Source organism: Entelurus aequoreus, linkage group LG28 (assembly GCF_033978785.1).
Source record: "Entelurus aequoreus isolate RoL-2023_Sb linkage group LG28, RoL_Eaeq_v1.1, whole genome shotgun sequence".
NCBI classification, from domain to species: Eukaryota; Metazoa; Chordata; class Actinopteri; order Syngnathiformes; family Syngnathidae; genus Entelurus; species Entelurus aequoreus.
The window spans coordinates 24,233,333-24,254,953 of record NC_084758.1 but is presented as its reverse complement, the minus strand read 5'-3'; the positions used below and the strand labels follow the sequence as shown (position 1 = coordinate 24,254,953).

Sequence of the window (21,621 nt, the reverse complement as noted above, 5' to 3'; positions counted from 1 at the left end):
CGCAGGGTTCAACCATATTATTAAAAGAACACGTTGAATCCCCCCCCGAACTTCACAAAGCTACTTTCTTCTCCCCTCTTCTTCCTCGCGCTGGACTCTAAAATGCCGTCTGTGTCTCTGGCTGAACACACTTGTTCCACTAATGAGCGCCGACGCTTCCAGGTCTACCTGATAACACTTCCAAGCTTCCCCATCACCGCCGCGTCTCCCTCGGCTCGCCTTCCCTGGCCCTGGCGCACAGAACTGTTGTGAGCAAGGATTGATCATTCAAGCGCTTGGCACATCCTCGCCATATATCCGCAGTTTAGGCTTTTAGAAAGGTTAGCTGTTTGTTTTCAACGCTGCGCTCTCCAAAAAAAAACACAATTCCTGCTTCTGGTGGCAAGAAGCTCACAGATGCACTTTACAACTTGACAGTCTATAAATGGCTTTTTTTGTCCCTTCCTCTGTGCCTGTCGATGTAAGACCGTTTGTCGTTTGTACACTTGTGTTTTCCCTTTCATCCCGCAGGCCACCTATCCTTTTACTCACCTGCTTTTTTTTTTTACCCATTGCTTTTTTGACATTTTTCATCCTTTCTTCAGTCTGATGGCCCTTCATCTGAGCGCTGCGACAGCCACATTATTAAAGCTTTCATTGGGATTATTGGCCTCCATCAGAGCCCAGAACCCTATTGATTTTCTTCTTGTAAAACGCAATAACTTTGATGTAGCTATGGTCGTTTTGGGTCATGTTTCTTGTCAAAACGTTCCACTAGACCAGGGGTGTCAAACTCGAATGCAGAGTGGGCCAAAATGTAAAACTGAACAAAGCCGCGGGCCAAGGTTGAACAAATTAACCTTTTAATAGGGACCCAAACAAGTTTTGCATTGAATATTGAACAAGCAAGGCTTATATAACTTTATAGTGACATGCAAAATTGAGTTTCAAATAATAATAATAATAATTAAAAAAATATCAATGGCATATCAAATAAAATTTTAATAAAAATTGAATGCCTCTTTTCTATTTGCAGCCTTCTGAGGTAAATATCAACAGTAACTTTTTCCACAGGCTAATAATAAATGTGAAAATAAAATAACAATAATGAAAGAATCAAACATTCAAGCCTTGAAGTAGCAAGAGAAAGTGCATGAATAAAACGTTAACTATTGCTCAGTTTGCTACACTGATTTGCTTTAACACTGATTATGGAACAAGCAACGCTTATATAACTTAATACTGCAAAATCAACCTTCAAAAAACAAACAACAAAACATCAATGGTATATTAAATAGCATTTAAATAAAACATTGAATGCCTCTTTTCTATTTGCAGCCTTCTGAGGTAAATATCAACATTAACTTGGTGGGCGGGGGTGGGTTTTGGTGGTAGCGGGGAGTGTATATTGTAGCGTCCCGGAAGAGTTAGTGCTGCAAGGGGTTCTGGGTATTTGTTCTATTGTGTTTATGTTGTGTTACGTTGCGGATGTTCTCCCGAAATGTGTTTGTCATTCTTGTTTGGTGTGGGTTCACAGTGTGGCGCATATTTGTAACAGTGTTAAAGTTGTTTATACGGCCACCCTCAGTGTGGCCTGTATGGCTGTTGACCAAGTATGCTTTGCATTCACTTGTGTGTGTGTGTGTAAAAGCTGCATATAGTAAGTGACTGAGGTTGTATGGAGGAAAAGCAGACGTGACGACATGTTGTAGAGGACGTTGAAGGCAGTGCGTTTTAGGATCACCCCCGATAATGTTGTCCGGGTGGAAATCGGGAGAATGGTTGCCCCGGGAGATTTTCGGGAGGGGCACTGAAATTCGGGAGACTCCCGGGAAAATCGGGAGGGTTGGCAAGTATGAGTATTAGCGGTGAATGCGGACTTACAGCGGCACCGCCGCTGTATAATACCGGCGGGCCAGCTCTAATGTTAATTTGATATTGCCTCAAGGGCCAAATGAAATTACACAGCGGGCCAAATTTGGGCCAGAGTTTGACACTCAACACTAGACTTTTTTTTTTGCTCGATTTCGCAGTAAGAATGCATTTTATATGACATTATATGACTCAAAACGTGTGTCCTAATCACTTGGCCCGGCCACAGGTGTACACAATCAAGCACTTAGGCATGGAGACTGTTTCTACAAACATTTGTGAAAGAATGGGCCGCTCTCAGTGATTTCCAGCGTGGAACTGTCATAGGATGCCACCTGTGCAACAAATCCTGTCGTGAAATGTCCTCGCTCCTAAATATTCCAAAGTCAACTGTCAGCTCTATTATAAGAAAATGGAAGAGTTTGGGAACAACAGCAACTCAGCCACCAAGTGGTAGGCCACGTAAACTGACAGAGAGGGGTCAGCGGATGCTGAAGTGCATAGTGCAAAGACTTCCTGCACAGTCAGTTGCTACAGAGCTCCAAACTTCATGTGACCTTCCAATTAGCCCACGTACAGTACGCAGAGAGTTTCCTGGAATGGGTTTCCATGGCCGAGCAGCTGCATCTAAGCCATACATCACCAAGTCCGAAGCAAAGCGTGGGATGCTGTGGTGTAAAGCATGTGGCCACTGGACTCTAGAGCAGTGGAGACGCCTTCTCTGGACTGATGAATCACGCTTTTCCATCTGGCAATCTGATGGACCAGTCTGGGTTCTGAGGTTGCCAGGAGAACGCTACATTTCGGACTGCATTTTGTCGAGGGTGAAATTTGGTGGAGGAGGAATTATGGTGACCCCTTAGTTCCAGTGAAAGGAACTTTAAAAGCTCCAGGATACCAAAAGATTTTGGACAATTCCATGCTCCCAACTTTGTGGGAACAGTTTGGAGCGGGCCCCTTCCTCTTCCAACCTGACTGTGCACCAGTGCACAAAGCAAGGTCCATAAAGACATGGATGACAGAGTCTGGTGTGGATGAACTTGACTGGCCTGCACAGAGTCCTGACCTGAACCCGATAGAACACCTTTGGGATGAATTAGAATGGAGACTGAGAGCCAGGCCTTTTCCACCAACATCAGTGTGTGACCTCACCAATGCGCTTTTGGAAGAATGGTGGAAAATTCCTATAAACACACTCCGCAACCTTGTGGACAGCCTTCCCAGAAGAGTTGAAACTGTAATAGCTGCAAAAGGTGGACCGATATCATATTGAACCCTATGGGTTAGGAATGGGATGGCACTTCGAGTTCATATGTGAGTCATGGCAGGTGGCCAAATACTTTTGGCAATATAGTGTATATACCGGTATGCAAGATTGTGTTAGTGTTTTTCTACTTTCCTTAATTGTTTCCAATCAAAAAAGAAGTCATCGTCATGGACCCACGAACTGCGGACACTCGCTCTCCAATCAGCTAAACACACTTAATAAATACGTATAACCTCGGGGGATCCCGAGGCGTTTTGCACGGCAGCTGGGAGACAGTCCACCCACCATGTCCTCGGTCTTCCCCGTGGTCTCCTACTGATACTTTAAACATTAAATACTTTTTACAGGTCATTAAAAGTCAAAAATGGATTTTGTGAAAATGAAGGCCTTAAAGGGCATTAAATACAATGTCTGGAGGCATTAAAAATTAATACAATTGCATTTGGCAACAAAAAAGACAACAAAACAAACCACTTGACCCAGTTTTTACCAATTGGGGTGAAAAAACTGTACTTCAAGATATTTATTTAAATGCTGTTTGCTAACAAAAGTTGAGTCCATTTTATTTTTATGTTTGTTTACTTACTTAAAATAATTAAGATAGTAACCTTCCAATTACATGTTTATTGCATTGTTTTTATTATATATTATCACATCAGTGCTTAATATGGGGAAACAACTACAAATGTGCGCTTCATTCACTAACTGTGTTACAAAAAAGATCAATTAGAATAATACATAATGTTGGATATAGAAAACATACAAACCCTTTATTTATTAAATCACAATTATTGAAATTCAACAATTTGGTGCATGTGCAAACAGCTAAAATGATGTACAAAGCAAACTATAACCTGCTAGCCAAGAATGTACAACAATTCTTCTCAACAAAAGAGGACAAATATAACCTTAGAGGAAAATCTCATTTAAAACATTTGTATGCTCGTACGACACTTAAAACCTTAAGTATATCAGTATGTGGGATAAAATTATGGAACAGATTAAGCAAATAAATCAAACAAAGCACCAATATGATTTAGTTTAAGAGACTGTTCAAACTACAAGTGTTCACAAAGTACACAGAACAAGAATTATGAACATGATGATTTTGGACGCTGGGGGGCCGTATCCGGCCCGCGAGCCGTAGTTTGGGGACCCCTGCTTTACGGGACTTTTATGGGTGGTATATTACTTATTTATTATTTATTTGTTCACTGTTCTGTTACAGAGAACAAGGAAATTGGATAAAATTGCTATGCTATGAAAAGGGGTAGGATTGAATAAGCTCAGCTTCTTCCTACTCCTTTTCGGACGTTCTTTAATGAAACAGCTCGAACTGTGTGATGCATCACATTGTATTGTATGCATGTTCCAAATAAACTGGAACTGAACTCATTTGGGCATAGTTATGTAACCTTTTTAAATATTCAACATTATTATGTTACAATTTTGTCTATAGAGACAAGTTAAAGTTAAAGTACCAATGATAGTCACACACACACTAGGTGTGGCAAAATTATTATCTGCATTTGACCCATCACCCTTGATCACCCCCTGGGAGGTGAGGGGAGCAGTGAGCAGCAGCGGCGGCTGCGCCCGGGAATAATTTTGCGTGATTTAACCCTCAATTCCAACCCTTGATGCTGAGTGCCAAGCAGGGAGGTAATGGGTCCCATTTTTATAGTCTTTGCTATGACTCGGCCCGGTTTTGAACTCACAACCTACCCATCTCAGGGCGGACACTCTAACCACTAGCCCACTGAGTAGGTTAGTGTAAGTGTAAGATTATATTAAATTTGTTTTACGTTGCAATAAACATGCATAAAAAATCATAAAATTAGATGTGTTGATACCTGCAGAAACACTGTTTTAACAAAATAACACAATTGTGACTCAATAAGACTGAATCAATACTGCTTCCTCTGTTTGCACCCTTCCATTTGCAGATTAATCCACACAAAACAGACAAGATCAATTACTCAATCGACTAATCAAATGATAAGACCCCCCCAGTTTTTGATATCATGCCAGAGCAAGAACACAATAATTTGAAGGATCTCTCACCGTCTTTTTTCCTCCTGGCCAGACGACGGCAAGTTTGCCGAGGCGGTGCGGGTGCTGCTGACGTGGCTGGAGCGCGGCGAGGTCAATCGGCGGAACGCCAACACCTTCTACTCCATGATCCAGTCGTCCAACAGTCACATCCGCCGGCTGATGACGGAGAAGAGTCAGCACGAGAAGGAGGTGGAGGACGCCAAGGACAAGTTCAAGGCGGCGCTGTCTGGCATCCTGGCTCAGTGTGAGTGTCGCTCTTCCCTTCATGAAGTCTTTACGGGGCTTTTATGGGTGTTATATACTGCCAGGGTAGGCTCAGGACCACGAGACGCTATTAAAGCGTCCTGCTTGTGCTGCAGAAAATGGATGAGAAAGAGAAATGTCAAATAAGTCCAGTCAAAAGTTTCTGGTTTTGGTGTAAGTTTGCGGTCATGGGCGGCGTATGGAATGTTTATTTTCCTGCGAGACGGAGGATGCGCACGAAGCACGGAACCCTGCAAGAGAGGTAAGTACTTGTTGTTGGGACGGTGGAACACAGGTGAGTTTTAACACGCTTTATTCCAAGGACAAGGAAGAACTTCTAGGCATTTGTGGCTATGGTGTTTGGAGAATAAACAATAGGGGTGTCAAAATTAGTAACCATGGTGACATCCCAAACCTCTAGTAGATGTTGCCTTTTTTTTCACTCATCCGTTTCACCGTCACAGGCTCCAGAATAGGGTTGTACGGTATACCGGTAGCATGTTCAGCAGCGCACACCCACGCAGTACTAACAAGCAGACACAGTGTGTAGACAGAAAAGGGAGAACGGACGCATTTTGGCTTAAAAACTAACAATAAAGGTGAAGTTATAACACTGAAGGAAGAGGTGCTTTAAGACATGGCTAGCTAGCTAGTGGCTAACATCCATCCACAGTCTGCAGTGTTGTAGCTACTTCTAAATCACTAATCCTCGTCTCCATGGCGACAAATAAAGTAAGTTTCTTACAAGTATCATCCCTGCAGGACGAGGAATAGCTAAACATGCTTCACTACACACCGTAGCTCACCGGCGTCACAATGTAAACAAACACCATTGGTGGATCTACACCTGACATCCACTGTAATGATACAAAGTACAATAGCGTATCTAGTCAATACTACTATGATTACGTCTATATTTTTTGGCATCACATCTTCTTTCGTTTAAAAAAAAAAAAATCATATTATGTTTATAAGGTAAGAAAATATGTCCCTGGGCACATGAGGACTTTGAATATGACCAATGTATGATCCTGTAACTACTTGGTATCGGATTGATACTCAAATTTGTGGTATCATCCAAAACTAATGTAAAGTATCCAAACAACAGAAGAATAAGAGATTATTACATTTTAACAGAAGTGTAGACAGAACATGTTAAAAGAGAAAGTAAGCAGATATTAACAGTAAATGAAGTAGATTAATAATTAATTTTCTACCACTTGTCCTTAATAATATTGACAAAATAATAGAATGATAAATGACACAATATGTTACTGCATATTAAGGATGTCCCGATCCAGGTTTTTGCACTTCCAATCCGATACCGATGTTGTTTTTGCACTTCCGATCCGATACCAATACTGGCCGATACTGGCCGAGCATTTATTAAAGTTTAAAGTTATTTAGCCTACTTAGTTGTCAGATTCATGTTGAAAAGGGTTTTAGTACTCTTGATAACAACTAGCCAGCTGAATTAAGTGAGTTTGAATAATACACAATGGAGATGTTGACGTGCGGAGTTTCAAACACTCTTCATTTTCTAGCAGGGGACTTTTCAAACGATGCTACATATTAGCAGTAATGCTACTTTTTATAGCGACGCTTTTGCCCCACACTTGACAAATTGCGGTTGTCTGTTCGACATATTCCCACTTGAAGCCAAACCACCGCCAGACAATGGACCCCCTGCTGTTTTTCTTGGGAATTAATTCATTCTTCCTTCATTATTACCGCTCACACGGCTACGCTAGCATCACAGCTAACGTTAGCCATGCTGCCACCTCTCTGCTGGGAGAGTGCGTATACGTATGTGACGTATGACGTGACGTATGTAAGAAGGTGCGCTTGCTGTCTGTGAGAAGCAGACACAAGAAGGAGTGGGAAGAGCCTGTCGTGTAATGCCAGCAGCTAAAAGCAACTGCGTGAGGACGTTTACTCTAATATCACGATATAGTCATTTTCTATATCGCACAGAGACAGCTGACATTTTTACCGGTAACTTTTAATTCACATGGCCGTCTTAACGGTTAGGACACAGACCTGTAGATGTGTTGAAGGTGTGCTGGAAAATGCAGAACGGAAATTAGGGAGCAGCAGAAAAGTGGAATGTATTATTTAAATCGGTGCGTTGGAAAACACGGACCGGAATTTTTTTTTAAACTGTATCTGGATCGGCATTTTCCCATGCCTTGCCGATACGCATTTTATGGCAAATATCGACGGCCGATCCGATCCAAATATCAGATCGGGACATCCCTACTGCATATGTCAGCAGACTAATTAGGAGCCTGTGTTTGCTTACTTACTACTAAAAGACAAGGTCACTATTTTATTTAAGGACAAACTTGCAATAAGAAACATATGTTTAATGTGCCCTAAGATGTTTTTGTTAAAATAAAGCCAATTGTGCAATTTTTTGTGGTTCTCTTTATTAAGAAAAGTACCAAAAAGTATCGAAATAAGTTTGGTACCGGTACCAATAAATTGGTATCGGGACAACACTATACTACACTGCTAATGCCAGTGTCGCATTCTTCCTGTGCGTTTGTCAAACATGGAACACAAACATATTCAAGGGACTATTTTATAGTTGGTGTGCAAGCGCTACAGTAACTGAGTTAATTCATATTCAAAAAGGCTGAGCCATTTGTATAGTTTAATTACTTTGGGTAATATGAGTTTGAAATCATATTTGCAGTGCAGCACTAAAACCAAAGCAAATGGGCTTAATTGAATTCCTCCCACTTAAAGCTTTACAATAACAATGAAATCCCTCAACAACAACATCAAAAACCATCTTGCCTTTCCAGAAACCGCTCATTTTCCTGCTGCATGGTAAATAAATAGTCCAAACCAGCAGAATACAAACATGTGTTTCCCCCCCAAACACTCGCTCGCCTCGCATGAAAGCTCACAGCCATGAAAGTCTCCACGCTCTCTTTGCCTGCGATATCGATCAGCACCATCAAATTACGGAGTTCTGCGACGATGCTATCGATCCCCGCGCTGTTCTCTTTCTCTTTCAACACAGCACACGCGCTTATCATCTGGTGGTCTTATTGACTTCCCCCGTGTATGCGTTAGGACTTGTGGGGTACGCAGGCCCACCCGTACTGTCATGCATGACCACCCAACATGACAGCCGATTGGCTCGTATAAGTCGAAGGTATTCATTATGTGTCGAAATAACATTTTAAACCCATTGAAGGCATGTTTTCCTTTTGAAGTTCACCATCATAAGCATCATGGGAATACCATATTTTCCAGACTATAGAGAATATTTTTCTCTTCAGGAAGTCAGGTTTCCAGTTGACAGGATGACTTTAAAAAAATCCACGTATTAGCCGCACATATATACGTTGAGAAATTAATTATTTACTCTGAAATATTTAGTAAATGGTTATTTACATAGAGTACCTTAATTGTTTCTAAACGGTGTCTGTAACACGGCAGTAAAACGGCTGATCGAACAAAACAGAACAGAGCAAGCTTTCCATTCAGCTAAACCAGGGGTGTCAGAACTTTTCGACCTGGGGGCCGCATTGGGCTGAAAAAAAATTGGTCGAGGGCTGAAAGCCGACTGCATGTAAAGTAACACACACACACACACACGTGTGTGTATCAATATATATATATATATATATATATATATATATATATCCATCCATCCATCCATCTTCAACCGCTTATCCGGAATCGGGTCGCGGGGACAGCAGCTCCAGCAAAGACCCCCAGACTTCCCTCTCCAGAGCAACATTTGCGACTTCCTCCTGGGGAATCCCGAAGCATTCCCAGGCCAGAGAGGAGATGTAATCCCCCCATCTGGTCCTTGGTCTGCCGCGGGGCCTCCTCCCAGTGGGACGTGCAACGAGGACCTCCCTAGGGAGACGCTCGTGAGGCATCCGCACGAGATGCCCGAACCACCTAAGCTGGCTCCTTTCCAAGCGAAGGAGCAGCGGCTCTACTCCGAGTCTCTCTCGGGTGACTGCACTTCTCACCCTATCTCTAAGGGAGATGCCAGCCACCCTTCTGAGGAAACTCATTTCGGCCGCTTGTATCCGCGATCTTATTCTTTCGGTCATTACCCACACTTCATGACCATAGGTGAGAGTAGGAATGTAGATAGCTCGGTAGACCGAGAGCTTTGCCTTCTGGCTCAGCTCCCGTTTCGTCACAACAGTGCGGCAGAGAGACTGCAATACTGCCCCAGCTGCTCCGATTCTCCGGCTGATTTCCTTCTCCATCTTTCCCTCACTCGTGAACAAGACCCCGAGATACTTAAACTCCTCCACCTGGGACAGAGTCCTGTCCCCTACCCGGACTGTACAAACCATCGGTTTCCTGCTGAGAACCATGGCCTCAGATTTGGAGATGCTGATCCTCATTCCAGCCGCTGAACACTCGGCTGCGAACCGATCCAGTGAGAGCTGAAGGTCACGAACCGAAGGTGCCATCAGGACCACATCATCTGCAAACAGCAGTGATGCAACCTTTAGCCCCCCGAGACGTATACCCTCTCCGCCATGGCCACGACCCCGCCTAGAAATCCTGTCCATGAAAATCACAAACAGGATAGGTGACAGAGCGCAGCCCTGGCGGAGACCAACCCCCACTGGAAACGGATCCGACTTACATCCAAGCACCCGGACACAACTCTCGCTTTGGTTGTACAGAGATTGGATGGCCCTCAACAGGGTTCCCCTCACTCCGTACTCCCTCAGCACCTCCCACAAGATCTCCCGAGGGACGCGGTCATACGCCTTCTCCAAATCCACAAAACACATGTAGACTGGATAGGCATACTCCCAGGCCCTCTCCAGGATTCCCGCAAGCGTAAAGAGTTGGTCAGTTGTTCCACGACCAGGACGGAATCCACATTGCTCCTCTTGAATCTGAGGTTCGACTATCGGCCGGACCCTCCTTTCCAGTACCTTGGCGTAAACTTTCCCAGGGAGGCTGAGTAGTGTGATACCCCTGTAATTAGCACACACCCTCTGGTCCCCCTTTTTGAAAAGGGGAACCACCACCCCAGTCTGCCACTCCCTCGGCACTGTCCCAGACTTCCACGCAATGTTGAAAAGGCGTATCAACCAAGACAGCCCATCAACACCCAGAGCCTTCAGCATTTCTGGACGGATCTCGTCAACCCCCGGAGCTTTGCCACTGTGGAGTTGTCTAACTACCTCAGTGACTTCACTCCGAGAGATCAACGTCGATCCCCCATCATCCTCAGGCCCTGCTCCTATCAGGGAGGGTGTGTCTGATGTATTTGGGTTCAGGAGTTCCTCAAAGTGCTCTTTCCAACGCCCCACGACTTCCTCACTTGAAGTCAGCAAAGTCCCATCCTTGCCGTACACAGCTTGGATGGTTCCCTGCTTCCCCCTCCTGAGGTGCCGTATGGTCTTCCAGAACAGCTTTGGTGCCGCCCGATAGTCCTTCTCCATGGATTCCCCGAACTGCTCCCACACCCTCTGCTTAGCCTCGTCCACAGCCACGGCCGCTGCCCTTCGGGCCCGCCGGTACCTTGCAACTGCCTCCGGAGTCCCCTGGGATGACTTCTTCAGTCGGACGGCTTCCCTGACCACCACTGTCCACCAGGGTGTTCGAGGGTTACCGCCCCTTGAGGCACCTAAGACCTTCTGGCCACAGCTCGCATCTGCAGCTTTAGCAATAGAGGCTTTGAACATTGCCCATTCCTGTTCAATGTCCCCAACCTCCACAGGGATGGCAGAGAAGTCCCGCCGGAGGTGGGAGTTGAAGTCCTTCCGGACAGAGGACTCCTCCAAACGTTCCCAGTTCACCCGCACTACACGCTTGGGTTTGCCAGGTCTGTCCAGAGGTTTCCCCCGCCATCTAACCCAACTCACCACCAGATGGTGATCAGTTGACAGTTCAGCCCCTCTCTTCACCCGAGTGTCCACAACATACGGCCTCAGATCAGCTGATACGATTACAAAATCGATCATTGATCTTTGGCCTAGGGTGCTCTGGTACCAGGTACACCTATGAGCATCCTTATGCTTGAACATGGTGTTTGTTATCGCAAGTCCGTGACTAGCACAGAAGTCCAATAACAATCCACCACTCAGGTTCAGATCAGGGAGACCGTTCCTCCCAATCACGCCAGTCCAAGTATCACTGTCATTGCCCACGTGCGCGTTGAAGTCCCCCAGCAAGACTATGGAATCCCCTGCCGGCGCCCCATACAGGACTCCATGCAAGGTATCCAAGAAGGCTGAATACTCTGAACTCCTGTTTGGTGCGTATGCACAAACAACAGTCAGAGTTTTCTCCCCTCCAACCCTAAGGCGAAGGGAGGCGACCCTCTTGTCCACTGGGGTGAACTCCAACGTACAGGCACTCAGCCGGGGACTCGTGAGTATCCCCACACCCGCCTGTGCCCTCACACCCTGAGCAACTCCAGAAGTGAACAAGGTCCATCCCTTGTCCAGGAGTGTGGTTTCAGAGCCCTTGCTATGCGTAGAGGTAAGCCCCACCAGATCCAACCGGTAGCGCTCCACCTCTCGCACCAGCTCAGGCTCCTTCCCCACCAGCGTAGAGACGTTCCACGTCCCGAAAGTCAGCCTCTGCTGCCCCGAATTGGTCCGTCCGGAGCCTCCACTTTCACCGCCATCCACTTGGCAGCGCACCCGACCCCACTGGTTCCGACCGCGGGTGGTGGGCCCACGTGGCAGAGAAGATGGCGTGTCCACGTAGCTTCTTCGGGCTGTGCCCGGCCGGGCTCCGTGGCAAGCCCGGCCACCAGGCGCTCGCTGACGAGCCCTACCTCCGGGCCTAGCTCCGGAGGAGGGCCCCGGGCTTCCTCCGGGCCGGGTAACGCATCCTCTTTTAGTGTAGTATATATATATATATATATATATATATATATATATATATATATATATATATATATATATATATATACGCTACTGTTCAAAAGTTTGGGGTCACCCAAACAATTTTGTGGAATAGCCTTCATTTCTAAGAACAAGAATAGACTGTCGAGTTTCAGATGAAAGTTCTCTTTTTCTGGCCATTTTGAGCGTTTAATTGACCCCACAAATGTGATGCTCCAGAAACTCCATCTGCTCAAAGGAAGGTCAGTTTTGTAGCTTCTGTAACGAGCTAAACTGTTTTCAGATGTGTGAACATGATTGCACAAGGGTTTTCTAATCATCAATTAGCCTTCTGAACCAATGAGCAAACACATTGTACCATTAGAACACTGGAGTGATAGTTGCTGGAAATGGGCCTCTATACACCTATGTAGATATTGCACCAAAAACCAGACATTTGCAGCTAGAATAGTCATTTACCACATTAGCAATGTATAGAGTGTATTTCTTTAAAGTTAAGACTAGTTTAAAGTTATCTTCATTGAAAATTACAGTGCTTTTCCTGCAAAAATAAGGACATTTCTTTTGTAATTTTGATTTAAAAAGAGTAAACACAGTTGTTTGCCAATAAATAGTTTCACACAACCATTAAGCATGAGTGGAAGAAAGGTTGTTGTGTTATCATTCATATTCTCTGAAGAATGGCCAAGTAATCATTAATTCTCCCAGGGTATGTAGACTTATGAGCACGACTGTAAGTCGCAGGGTACAAAGCATAGAAAAAAGTAGCTGTTTATAGTCTGGAATTTATGGACTATAAGGTGTCAAGAAACTGCCTTCAATATCAAAACATTTTTAAATTAAATTTGATCATTATCATGCAGGTGTGGAAATAAGTAAACCACTGCATAATTAAACAAAACAAAATAGATACTGGTTAGGTGACACTGTTCTGCACAAAACATGTCCCATGGTTGGGTGTTTCATTTGAATGGTAAATGGGAACAATAAAATGTGGACAAAAGTGTTGGGACGCCTAAAAGTGAAAAAGGAAGATAATATGGAGCGTCTGAAAATCAAGCCGGTTAAAGGGGCTGTTTGCACATTCTTTACAGTTACATTTTTCAAAGCAAAAACTATAACAAGAACACCACTTACGTTACCATTAGTGGTTTAACAGAACACATTTGTTTTAAAACTGTCTATAATTTTCACAATTACTAAGTTTATGTAATAAAAAATGCCTGGATAAAATGATGTTGTTATGATAGAATATACATTCAATGTCAGCTTAGGCTAACTATCCAATTTTCCATCATGAGCTAACCCAAAGCTAATGCGTGTGCACGTGTTACGTACGTACGTAATTACGTCATTACATCCTAGAAGACGTAAGAGGGCGGGATATAACGCTTAAAATAAATTGGAAAGTTAGCGCCCTATAGACATCCGTGTAAATGTTGCAAGCAGCCCCTTTAAAGGGTGAGTCTAAATTTCAGTCACAAAAAAATTATTTGGGACCCCAAATGTATCAAAAAAAAAGCAGGCTTTGCAACACATCTTAAAAATAAAGCTCTGCGTACTACCCATCAGTCAGTGTAATTCTGTTTCTCCTCAGTAAATGCGCTTACTTAGCACGATGTTACTGGTAAAACGTAAACAATGTTAGCACTGTTGCTCACGTAGCTATTCTAGCCTTGCCAACGTTTGTGTCCTCCAGTCCCACTCCTTCACGTTACGTCGTATGTCGTGTATGACGTCTGTTTTGTTGGACAAGAGCAGTTTTTTTGGAGACACTTTCGGGAGACGGGCGTGGACAGCTCATTAGCATTAAAGCAACAGACACACAAAACGGTGTGTTCCTAGTAGAGTACAATATGGGGCCTTTAATTCATAGAGGTGTGTGTCCCGAAACTTTTGTCCATATTTGACTATGCAGCTGAAAGCCGATTGGCATCCACAGGTAAGATGACTACTTGCTTACACACACACACACGCACATGCACACACCCAAACACACACACATTCTTGCATTTGTTACCTTCTTGAGACCTGAGAAAAATGCCTACCTCTTTAGGACCAGCCTTTCTAGATATATAAAGATTTGTATTTACAACATTAATAACACATACATACTATGCAAATATAAAAAAGCTTGTTGTGAAAAATGAGTTGGAATTTCACAAGAAAAAGGTCACAATTTCACAAGAAAAACTTAGAATTTTGGCAGTATTATAACAAAAGTCGTAATTTTACTCAACGCAAGTCAACATTTTACAAGAAAAACTGAACATTTGTGCAACATTATGATAAAAGTTGGAATTTTACTCAATAACAGTCGCAATTTTACAAGCTTAACATTTTGACAATTTCATGAAAAGGGTCGTAATTTTACTCGACAAAAGTCACAATTTTATAATAATAATCGGAATTTTACTTGGCAAAATTATGACAGAAGTTATAATTTTACTCAAACAATTTCACTTTTTTACAAGAACAACAAAAATATTGGCAATATTGTGACAAAAGTCAGAATTTTATAGGACAAATGTCACCATTTTGCATTAAAATGTAATAATTTTACATAAAAAAGTATTAATTTTCCGAGAAAATATTGCAATATTACAAACTGAAATAATATGAGGAATTATTCCCAGTTTTATAAGAAAAAAAATCGACACATTAATTTATTTATTTATTTATTTATTTTTTTAATTAAAATTGTTTTTTAATCTTCATTATTTACTTCAAGTTATTATAATATGTCTCTCTATACATATTTATTTTATCAATTTTGGCCAATTTCAATTTCTTACACACCTTTTATTACATATGTTGACCAGAGGGGGAGCACTTTTAAAACCGACACACAGTCAAATTGAACAAATCCATCCTTTCTTGGGACCACCCTCATTTTGATAGATTTCACCACCAGGGGTGCAAATGAGATCTCTATCTTTGTTTTTTGTAATGTGCTTAAGGCCGATGACAAACGAGTCACAGACCGCACTTTGGGCAACCCAGCTGTAGAAGGTAACTTAATGGCCACTATAGTCTTAGTACCGTAGTGTATTTGTTCATCCTATGGTCACATATGGGACGCGGGTTGACTTACGTCCCCACCGGAAGTCGTAAAATCAGCTGTTCACTCGGCGGTTTTTTTGGGGGGATGAATAGGGAAGTCCTTCTTTAGCTACCGTCTTCTTTTATCATATATTGCTGCCTTTGCACCTGTCAATGTTTACTTTTGTATGCACATTAAATCAACAAAAAATCCTGACTTTGGAGCAATGTTCACGGACTCTAGTATTTGGCTCTTTATTGGATGCAATGGTTTTCTGTATTGGGACCATGATTTCGGTCCTCATATGGAAGGTACTTTTCCTTGTTGATGTCTCAAGAAGGGTAGAAATACAAGAACACACACACACACACAAAGTACTTTTATATAGAGCCCTCTAGTTGACTCCACTCTCTCGCTCCTCTGCTCCCTCCCACCTGCCCTCTGTCTCTGTCTCTGCGTCTCTGGATGGTCTCTGCTCCTTGCCCCCCTGCATCCCGCCACAGTTGAGCAGATTGTGTCTGTATTCCAAGCCGCTTCCAAACAAAAGGCATGGGACCATTTCTCCAAAGCGCAGCGCAAGAACCTGGACGTGTGGCGCAAACAAGCCGAGGTTGGTACTTCTTTTGTCTCTCTGTTGAAAAATGACTGTTGAGATGATTCATGGGCGATCAGGTCTCGTTTTTTTTGCTTCCTAACAACGCATTGGAACGTTCCCCATGTCTTGACTTGCGAGTTAAAGCGCTACTAAGAGCACACAGGTGAGCTGCAGACAGTAAGTCACATGACTAAAGACATCCAAACTCTTGCCATGTAAGGAACACTCTCCTGGGTGAGTTTTCACATCTAAACGTCCACAAAAAAACCTCAGCTGGAGCTATTCATTAGCATATATTAGCAGATAGCACACATGCCTGGACCTGTTGGGTAAGTGTCTTCATTCTTAAGTGAAATACAAAATCTGACAGTAGAAGCAGCAATCAACTCCATTTAAAGGTAGGTGTTGCCAAAGTCCATCTGCTACTTCAACTCTTTCACACGGACATCTCTCAAGATCTGCTATTTATATATTGGTGCCTTTTACACGGAATCCAGTCGTCTGGACTCTATTATGCTACCTCTCAAACGCGGCTGTCAAACTCGTTTTTCCTCAGGGCCACGACGCAAATACTGTATCAATCAATCAAACGTTATAAAGCGCTTTTCATACGTCAAAAAAATGCAACGCAAAGTGCTTTACAGACCTAAAAACAACACCCAGATGACTCACATCCCCCATTATCGCGCGCAAATACGAACAAATGAATGCATGGCTGAGTACAAAGGAGCCAGGTGAGTAAACACTATCACAGGAGCTGTCTGCGCCGGGAGGTCATCAGATCATGGCCACCAGGATGCTGACACAAAGCGCCCCCACAAGCACGGTCAATAACCGCTGATGCAGATAGCTCCCTCTGAAAAACACTGGAAAGTATGAATAATAAAACCTTTAAAATAGTAGGAACCATGAGTAGGAATAAAGGGTAAAATACAGGTAAAACAAATAAAGATTAAAAAAAATATATATGTATATATATATATTGCCAAAAGTATTTGACCACCTGCCTTGACTCACATATGAACTTGAAGTGCCATCCCATTCCTAACCCATAGGGTTCAATATGATGTCGGCCCATTTTTTGCAGCTATTACAGCTTCAACTCTTCTGGGAAGGCTGTCCACAAGGTTGCGGAGTGTGTTTATAGGAATGTTCGACCATTCTTTCAAAAGCGCATTGGTGAGGTCACACACTGATGTTGGTCGAGAAGGCCTGGCTCTCAGTCTCCGTTCTAATTCATCCCAAAGGTGTTCTATCGGGTTCAGGTCAGGACTCTGTGCAGGCCAGTCAAGATCATCCACACCGGGGTCTGTCATCCATGTGGCCAGGCCAAGTGATTAGGACACCTGATTCTGATCATTTGGATGGGTGGCCATATACTTTTGGCAATATATAGTGTGTGTGTGTGTGTGTGTGTGTGTGTGTGTGTGTGTGTGTGTGTGTGTGTGTGTGTGTGTGTGTGTGTGTGTGTGTGTGTGTGTGTGTGTGTGTGTGTGTGTGTGTGTGTATATAATATATACACAGTATATATATATATATATATACACACACACACAGTAAATATATAATAAGTAGAACTACATATAATATTGCGTAACTAATAAGATAAAAAGTAAAGTATGAATGACTTCAATAATAATAATAAATATTAGGTAAAAGCCAAATCAAAAAGGTGGTTCTTAAGCCTGCTCTTAAAAACATGAACCTGAGGGCCTCTGACAAGCTGTTCCATAGACGGGGCCCATAATAGTGGAAAGATGCCATCCCGTGACTTTGTGTCCTGACTTTTGGAATAATTAGGAAATGAGTGCCGGAGGATCTCAGGGCCCGCAAAAGTTCGTAGGGTAAAAGTAAATCTGAAAGATAAGAAGGCCCAATACCACAAAAACATTTATAAACCATAAGCAAAACCTTAAAATTGATCCTGAAACACACGCGGAGCCAATGCAGTGATTTTAAAACTGGTGTAATGTGCGCCTGCCTTCTGGTCTTTGTCAGGACACGTGCCGCTGAATTTTGGAGTAGTTGTAAAAGTGCAATAACCTTTTTAGGAAGAGCAGAAAGCAAGGCGTTAGACGAATCTATACGACTTGTAATAAAAGCATGCATTAGCCTCTCTGTCTTGCCCTGAGAGATAATTGGGCAAACTCAGGCTATATTCTTAAGATGATGAAAACATTTTATGTTATATTTTTTATATGTGGTATAAAACTAAGGTCAGAGTCGAAAACTATGCCCAGTTTTGTCCTGGTTAAGCTATAAAAAGTTACCTGCCATCCAGGATTTAAAATCAAAAGTACAATTAAAAAGAGTATCAATTGGTCTAGTGTCATCAGGAGGCATGGAAATGTACAATTGTACATCAAGGCAATAGATATACAAGTATTTATTTTTGATGACCTAAAAAATGCTTGGAATATGTAGTTGCATGATCAGATAATAACCTAAAGTGTAGTGTAAAATATATAAAATGATATGGTGGGCCAGGTCTGGCCCTTGTGTCTTGAGTTTGACACCTGTGCTGTAAAGGTAGGGTAGTTCTAGATGTGATTGTCTCCAATACTACCTCCAAAGACCGGAACATTTGCGGGCCTACTCTTTCCACCAAAAATTCAGGAACTTTAAACCACACATACCTGTATGGTTTCTGTTTCCACCGCATTTTACAGTTCAGGGCAATTTATACAAATCAGACTGATGACGTATGGAGGAGTGGTTTAGTATATTTCTACACTGATACCATGGACCGTATTTTCCGGACTGAACATCAGTGGCGTCTCCTCAGCGTAAAGTTGCTCAGACGGGCTTTTCCAGGTCCCGTGTAAAAGCCGCACCCACTTAATTTTAGAAGAAAACAATATTTTCCCATATATATCAGCCGCACCGGACTATAAGCCGCAGATATTCAGTTCAGTTCAGTTTCAGTTTATTTGGAACATGCATACGATACAATGTAATGCATCACCCAGTTCCAGTTGCTTCATTACAGCACGTCCGAAAAGGAGTAGGAAGAAGCAGCGCTTATTTAATCCTACCCCTTTTCATACCATAGCAATTGTATCCCATTTCCTTGTTCTCTGTGACAGAACAGTGAACTAATAAATGATATACCATAGTAAACATACAAATATTAAATACATAAATAATTTTTGTCTCAATAAAAAAAAAGGGAGAAAAGGGTTCAAGATGTTCATTATAGTTCTTGTTCTGTGTACTTTGTGAACATTTGTAGTTTGAACAGTCTCTTAAACTAAATCATATTGGTGCTTTGTTTGATTTCTTTGCTTAATCCATTCCATAATTTAATTCCACATACTGATATACTAAAGGTTTTAAAAGTGTTGTACGAGCATACAAATGTTTTAAATGAGATTTTCCTCTAAGATTATATTTCTCCTCTTTTGTTGAGAAGAATTGTTGTACATTCTTGGCTAGAAGGTTATAGTTTGCTTTGTACATCATTTTAGCTGTTTGCAAATGCACCAAATCGTTGAATTTCAATAATTGTGATTTAATAAATAAAGGGTTTGTGTGTTCTCTATATCCAACATTATGTATTATTCTAATTGATCTTTTTTGTAGCACAGTTAGTGAATGAAGCGCACATTTGTAGTTATTTCCCCATATTTCTGCACAATAACTCAGATATGTAACACTAGTGAGCAGTAGAGAATATGAAGTGATTTTTGATCTAGAACATGTTTTGCTTTATTCATTATTAATGTATTTCTTGCTACTTTATGTTGTATATTTTTTACATGAGATTTCCAATTAATTGAGTCAGTTGAGGACTTGAATGACACCATAGATAGAAACCCCAACTCTATGTTCCTTGAAGGAGTGACGAAAGAGAAAATATTAAATATTGTGAAAAAAGTCAATCCAAGACCTGAACTGATTGCAACGAAATTGATATGAAAACGATATAATAGGTTATTGAAGAGAATTCGGAACCTTTAACATACATCAGCAACCTATCATTTCAAACAGGCAAATTCCCAGACAATATGAAAATAGCAAAAATCGTACCGATTTATAAGACTGCAGACAAACACCAGTTTACAAACTACAGACCTGTTTCTCTAATTCCACAATTTTCTAAAATTATTGAAAAACTGTTCAATAACAGATTAGACGAATTCATAAATAAAAACAAATATATATGTTGTAAAATGAGTTAGTTACATAGAAATACTCTGTAAATGTTTATATACATATCTTAATTGTTTCCAAATGGTGTTTGTAACATGGCAGTAAAACGGCTGATCAAACAAAACAGAAGTCTTGTCACAGACCCAATAGCTGCGGAAGCTAGCTCTCCAATTAGCTAAACAGATTCAATAACTCCACGGGGATGTTTTGGTGAAATTACTGAGGAATTTGTGAAACTGAAACAATGCAAAAAGAATGCCGTTGTAAGTTAATAATACTAACACAGACACTTGTAAACGTGTTAGCATATAGGTTAATGCTAACAACGCTCATTTGATTACGTTATGATAGCACGTACCAATATGAAAGAAAACACCTACCGACATCACACATGGGATGGTTTAGTAAATAAGAATTGTTTTGGTTATATTGTAAAACTTGCAAATGATGCATGGAGTGATGAATGGAGAATCTATACAGGTAGAAACACTATGGACGGCACTTCTACTTCATCCAGTTGAAAGCTGCATAAGCCGCAGGGTTCAAAGTGTAGAAATAAAGTAGCGGCTTACAGTCCGGAATTTATGGTAAATAAACATAAAATGTTAGGTCATATTTCTTTAACTTAAGTGTTAGTAAATGAAATGCAAACTAATAATATACCACACGATGTGGTTTAAAAATAAAGGGTAAAAAAATTAGGCTTTTGTCCACAGTGTCCAGCAGTCAGAAAGTCATCCTCTCAGTAAATGATGAATTCATGAGGGTCAGATGAGACCTTTTGGTCCATTTCATCATTAAATAACAATATAAGAAGAAATACGTCCCAACGATGATTAAAATCATCAAAAAACGGTAAATATTGTACATATTACATAGTGTTATGAAGGTGTCTGTTACTACATTATATATATACTTGCAGTGTGTATATTTTACATATTACATATTGTTATGAAGGTGTCTGTTACTACATTATATATATACTTGCAGTGTGTATATCAAACATATTACATACTGTTATGAAGGTGTCTGTTACTACATTATATATATACTTGGTGTGTATATAAAACATATTATATATTGTTATGAAGGTGTCTGTTACTACATTATATATATTCTTGCAGTGTGTATATCAAACATATTACATATTGTTATGAAGGTGTCTGTTACTACATTATATATATACTTGCAGTGTGTATATAAAACATATTACATATTGTTATGAAGGTGTCTGTTACTACATTATATATATACTTGCAGTGTGTATATAAAACATTACATATTGTTATGAAGGTGTCTGTTACTACATTATGCATATACTTGCAGTGTGTATATAAAACATATTACATATTGTTATGAAGGTGTCTGTTACTACATTATATATATACTTGCAGTGTGTATATTGTACATATTACGTATTGTTATGAAGGTGTCTGTTACTACATTATATATATACTTGCAGTGTGTATATTGTACATATTACGTATTGTTATGAAGGTGTCTGTTACTACATTATATATATACTTGCAGTGTGTATATTGTACATATTACATATTGT

At 41.4% G+C, this 21,621-nt stretch overlaps 1 protein-coding gene across 7 annotated transcripts in view; it reads left to right on the top strand.

The window, feature by feature from the left end:
* enox2 (ecto-NOX disulfide-thiol exchanger 2) overlaps positions 1 to 21,621 on the top strand; it is a 491,895-nt gene that overhangs the window by 395,737 nt on the left and 74,537 nt on the right. For all 7 annotated transcript variants that reach the window (XM_062039950.1, XM_062039943.1, XM_062039947.1 and 4 more), the window contains 2 exons: positions 5,205 to 5,417; positions 15,820 to 15,926. In XM_062039950.1, coding sequence (XP_061895934.1) covers positions 5,205 to 5,417; positions 15,820 to 15,926 — 320 coding nt within the window. The remainder of the gene's footprint in view (positions 1 to 5,204; positions 5,418 to 15,819; positions 15,927 to 21,621) is intronic.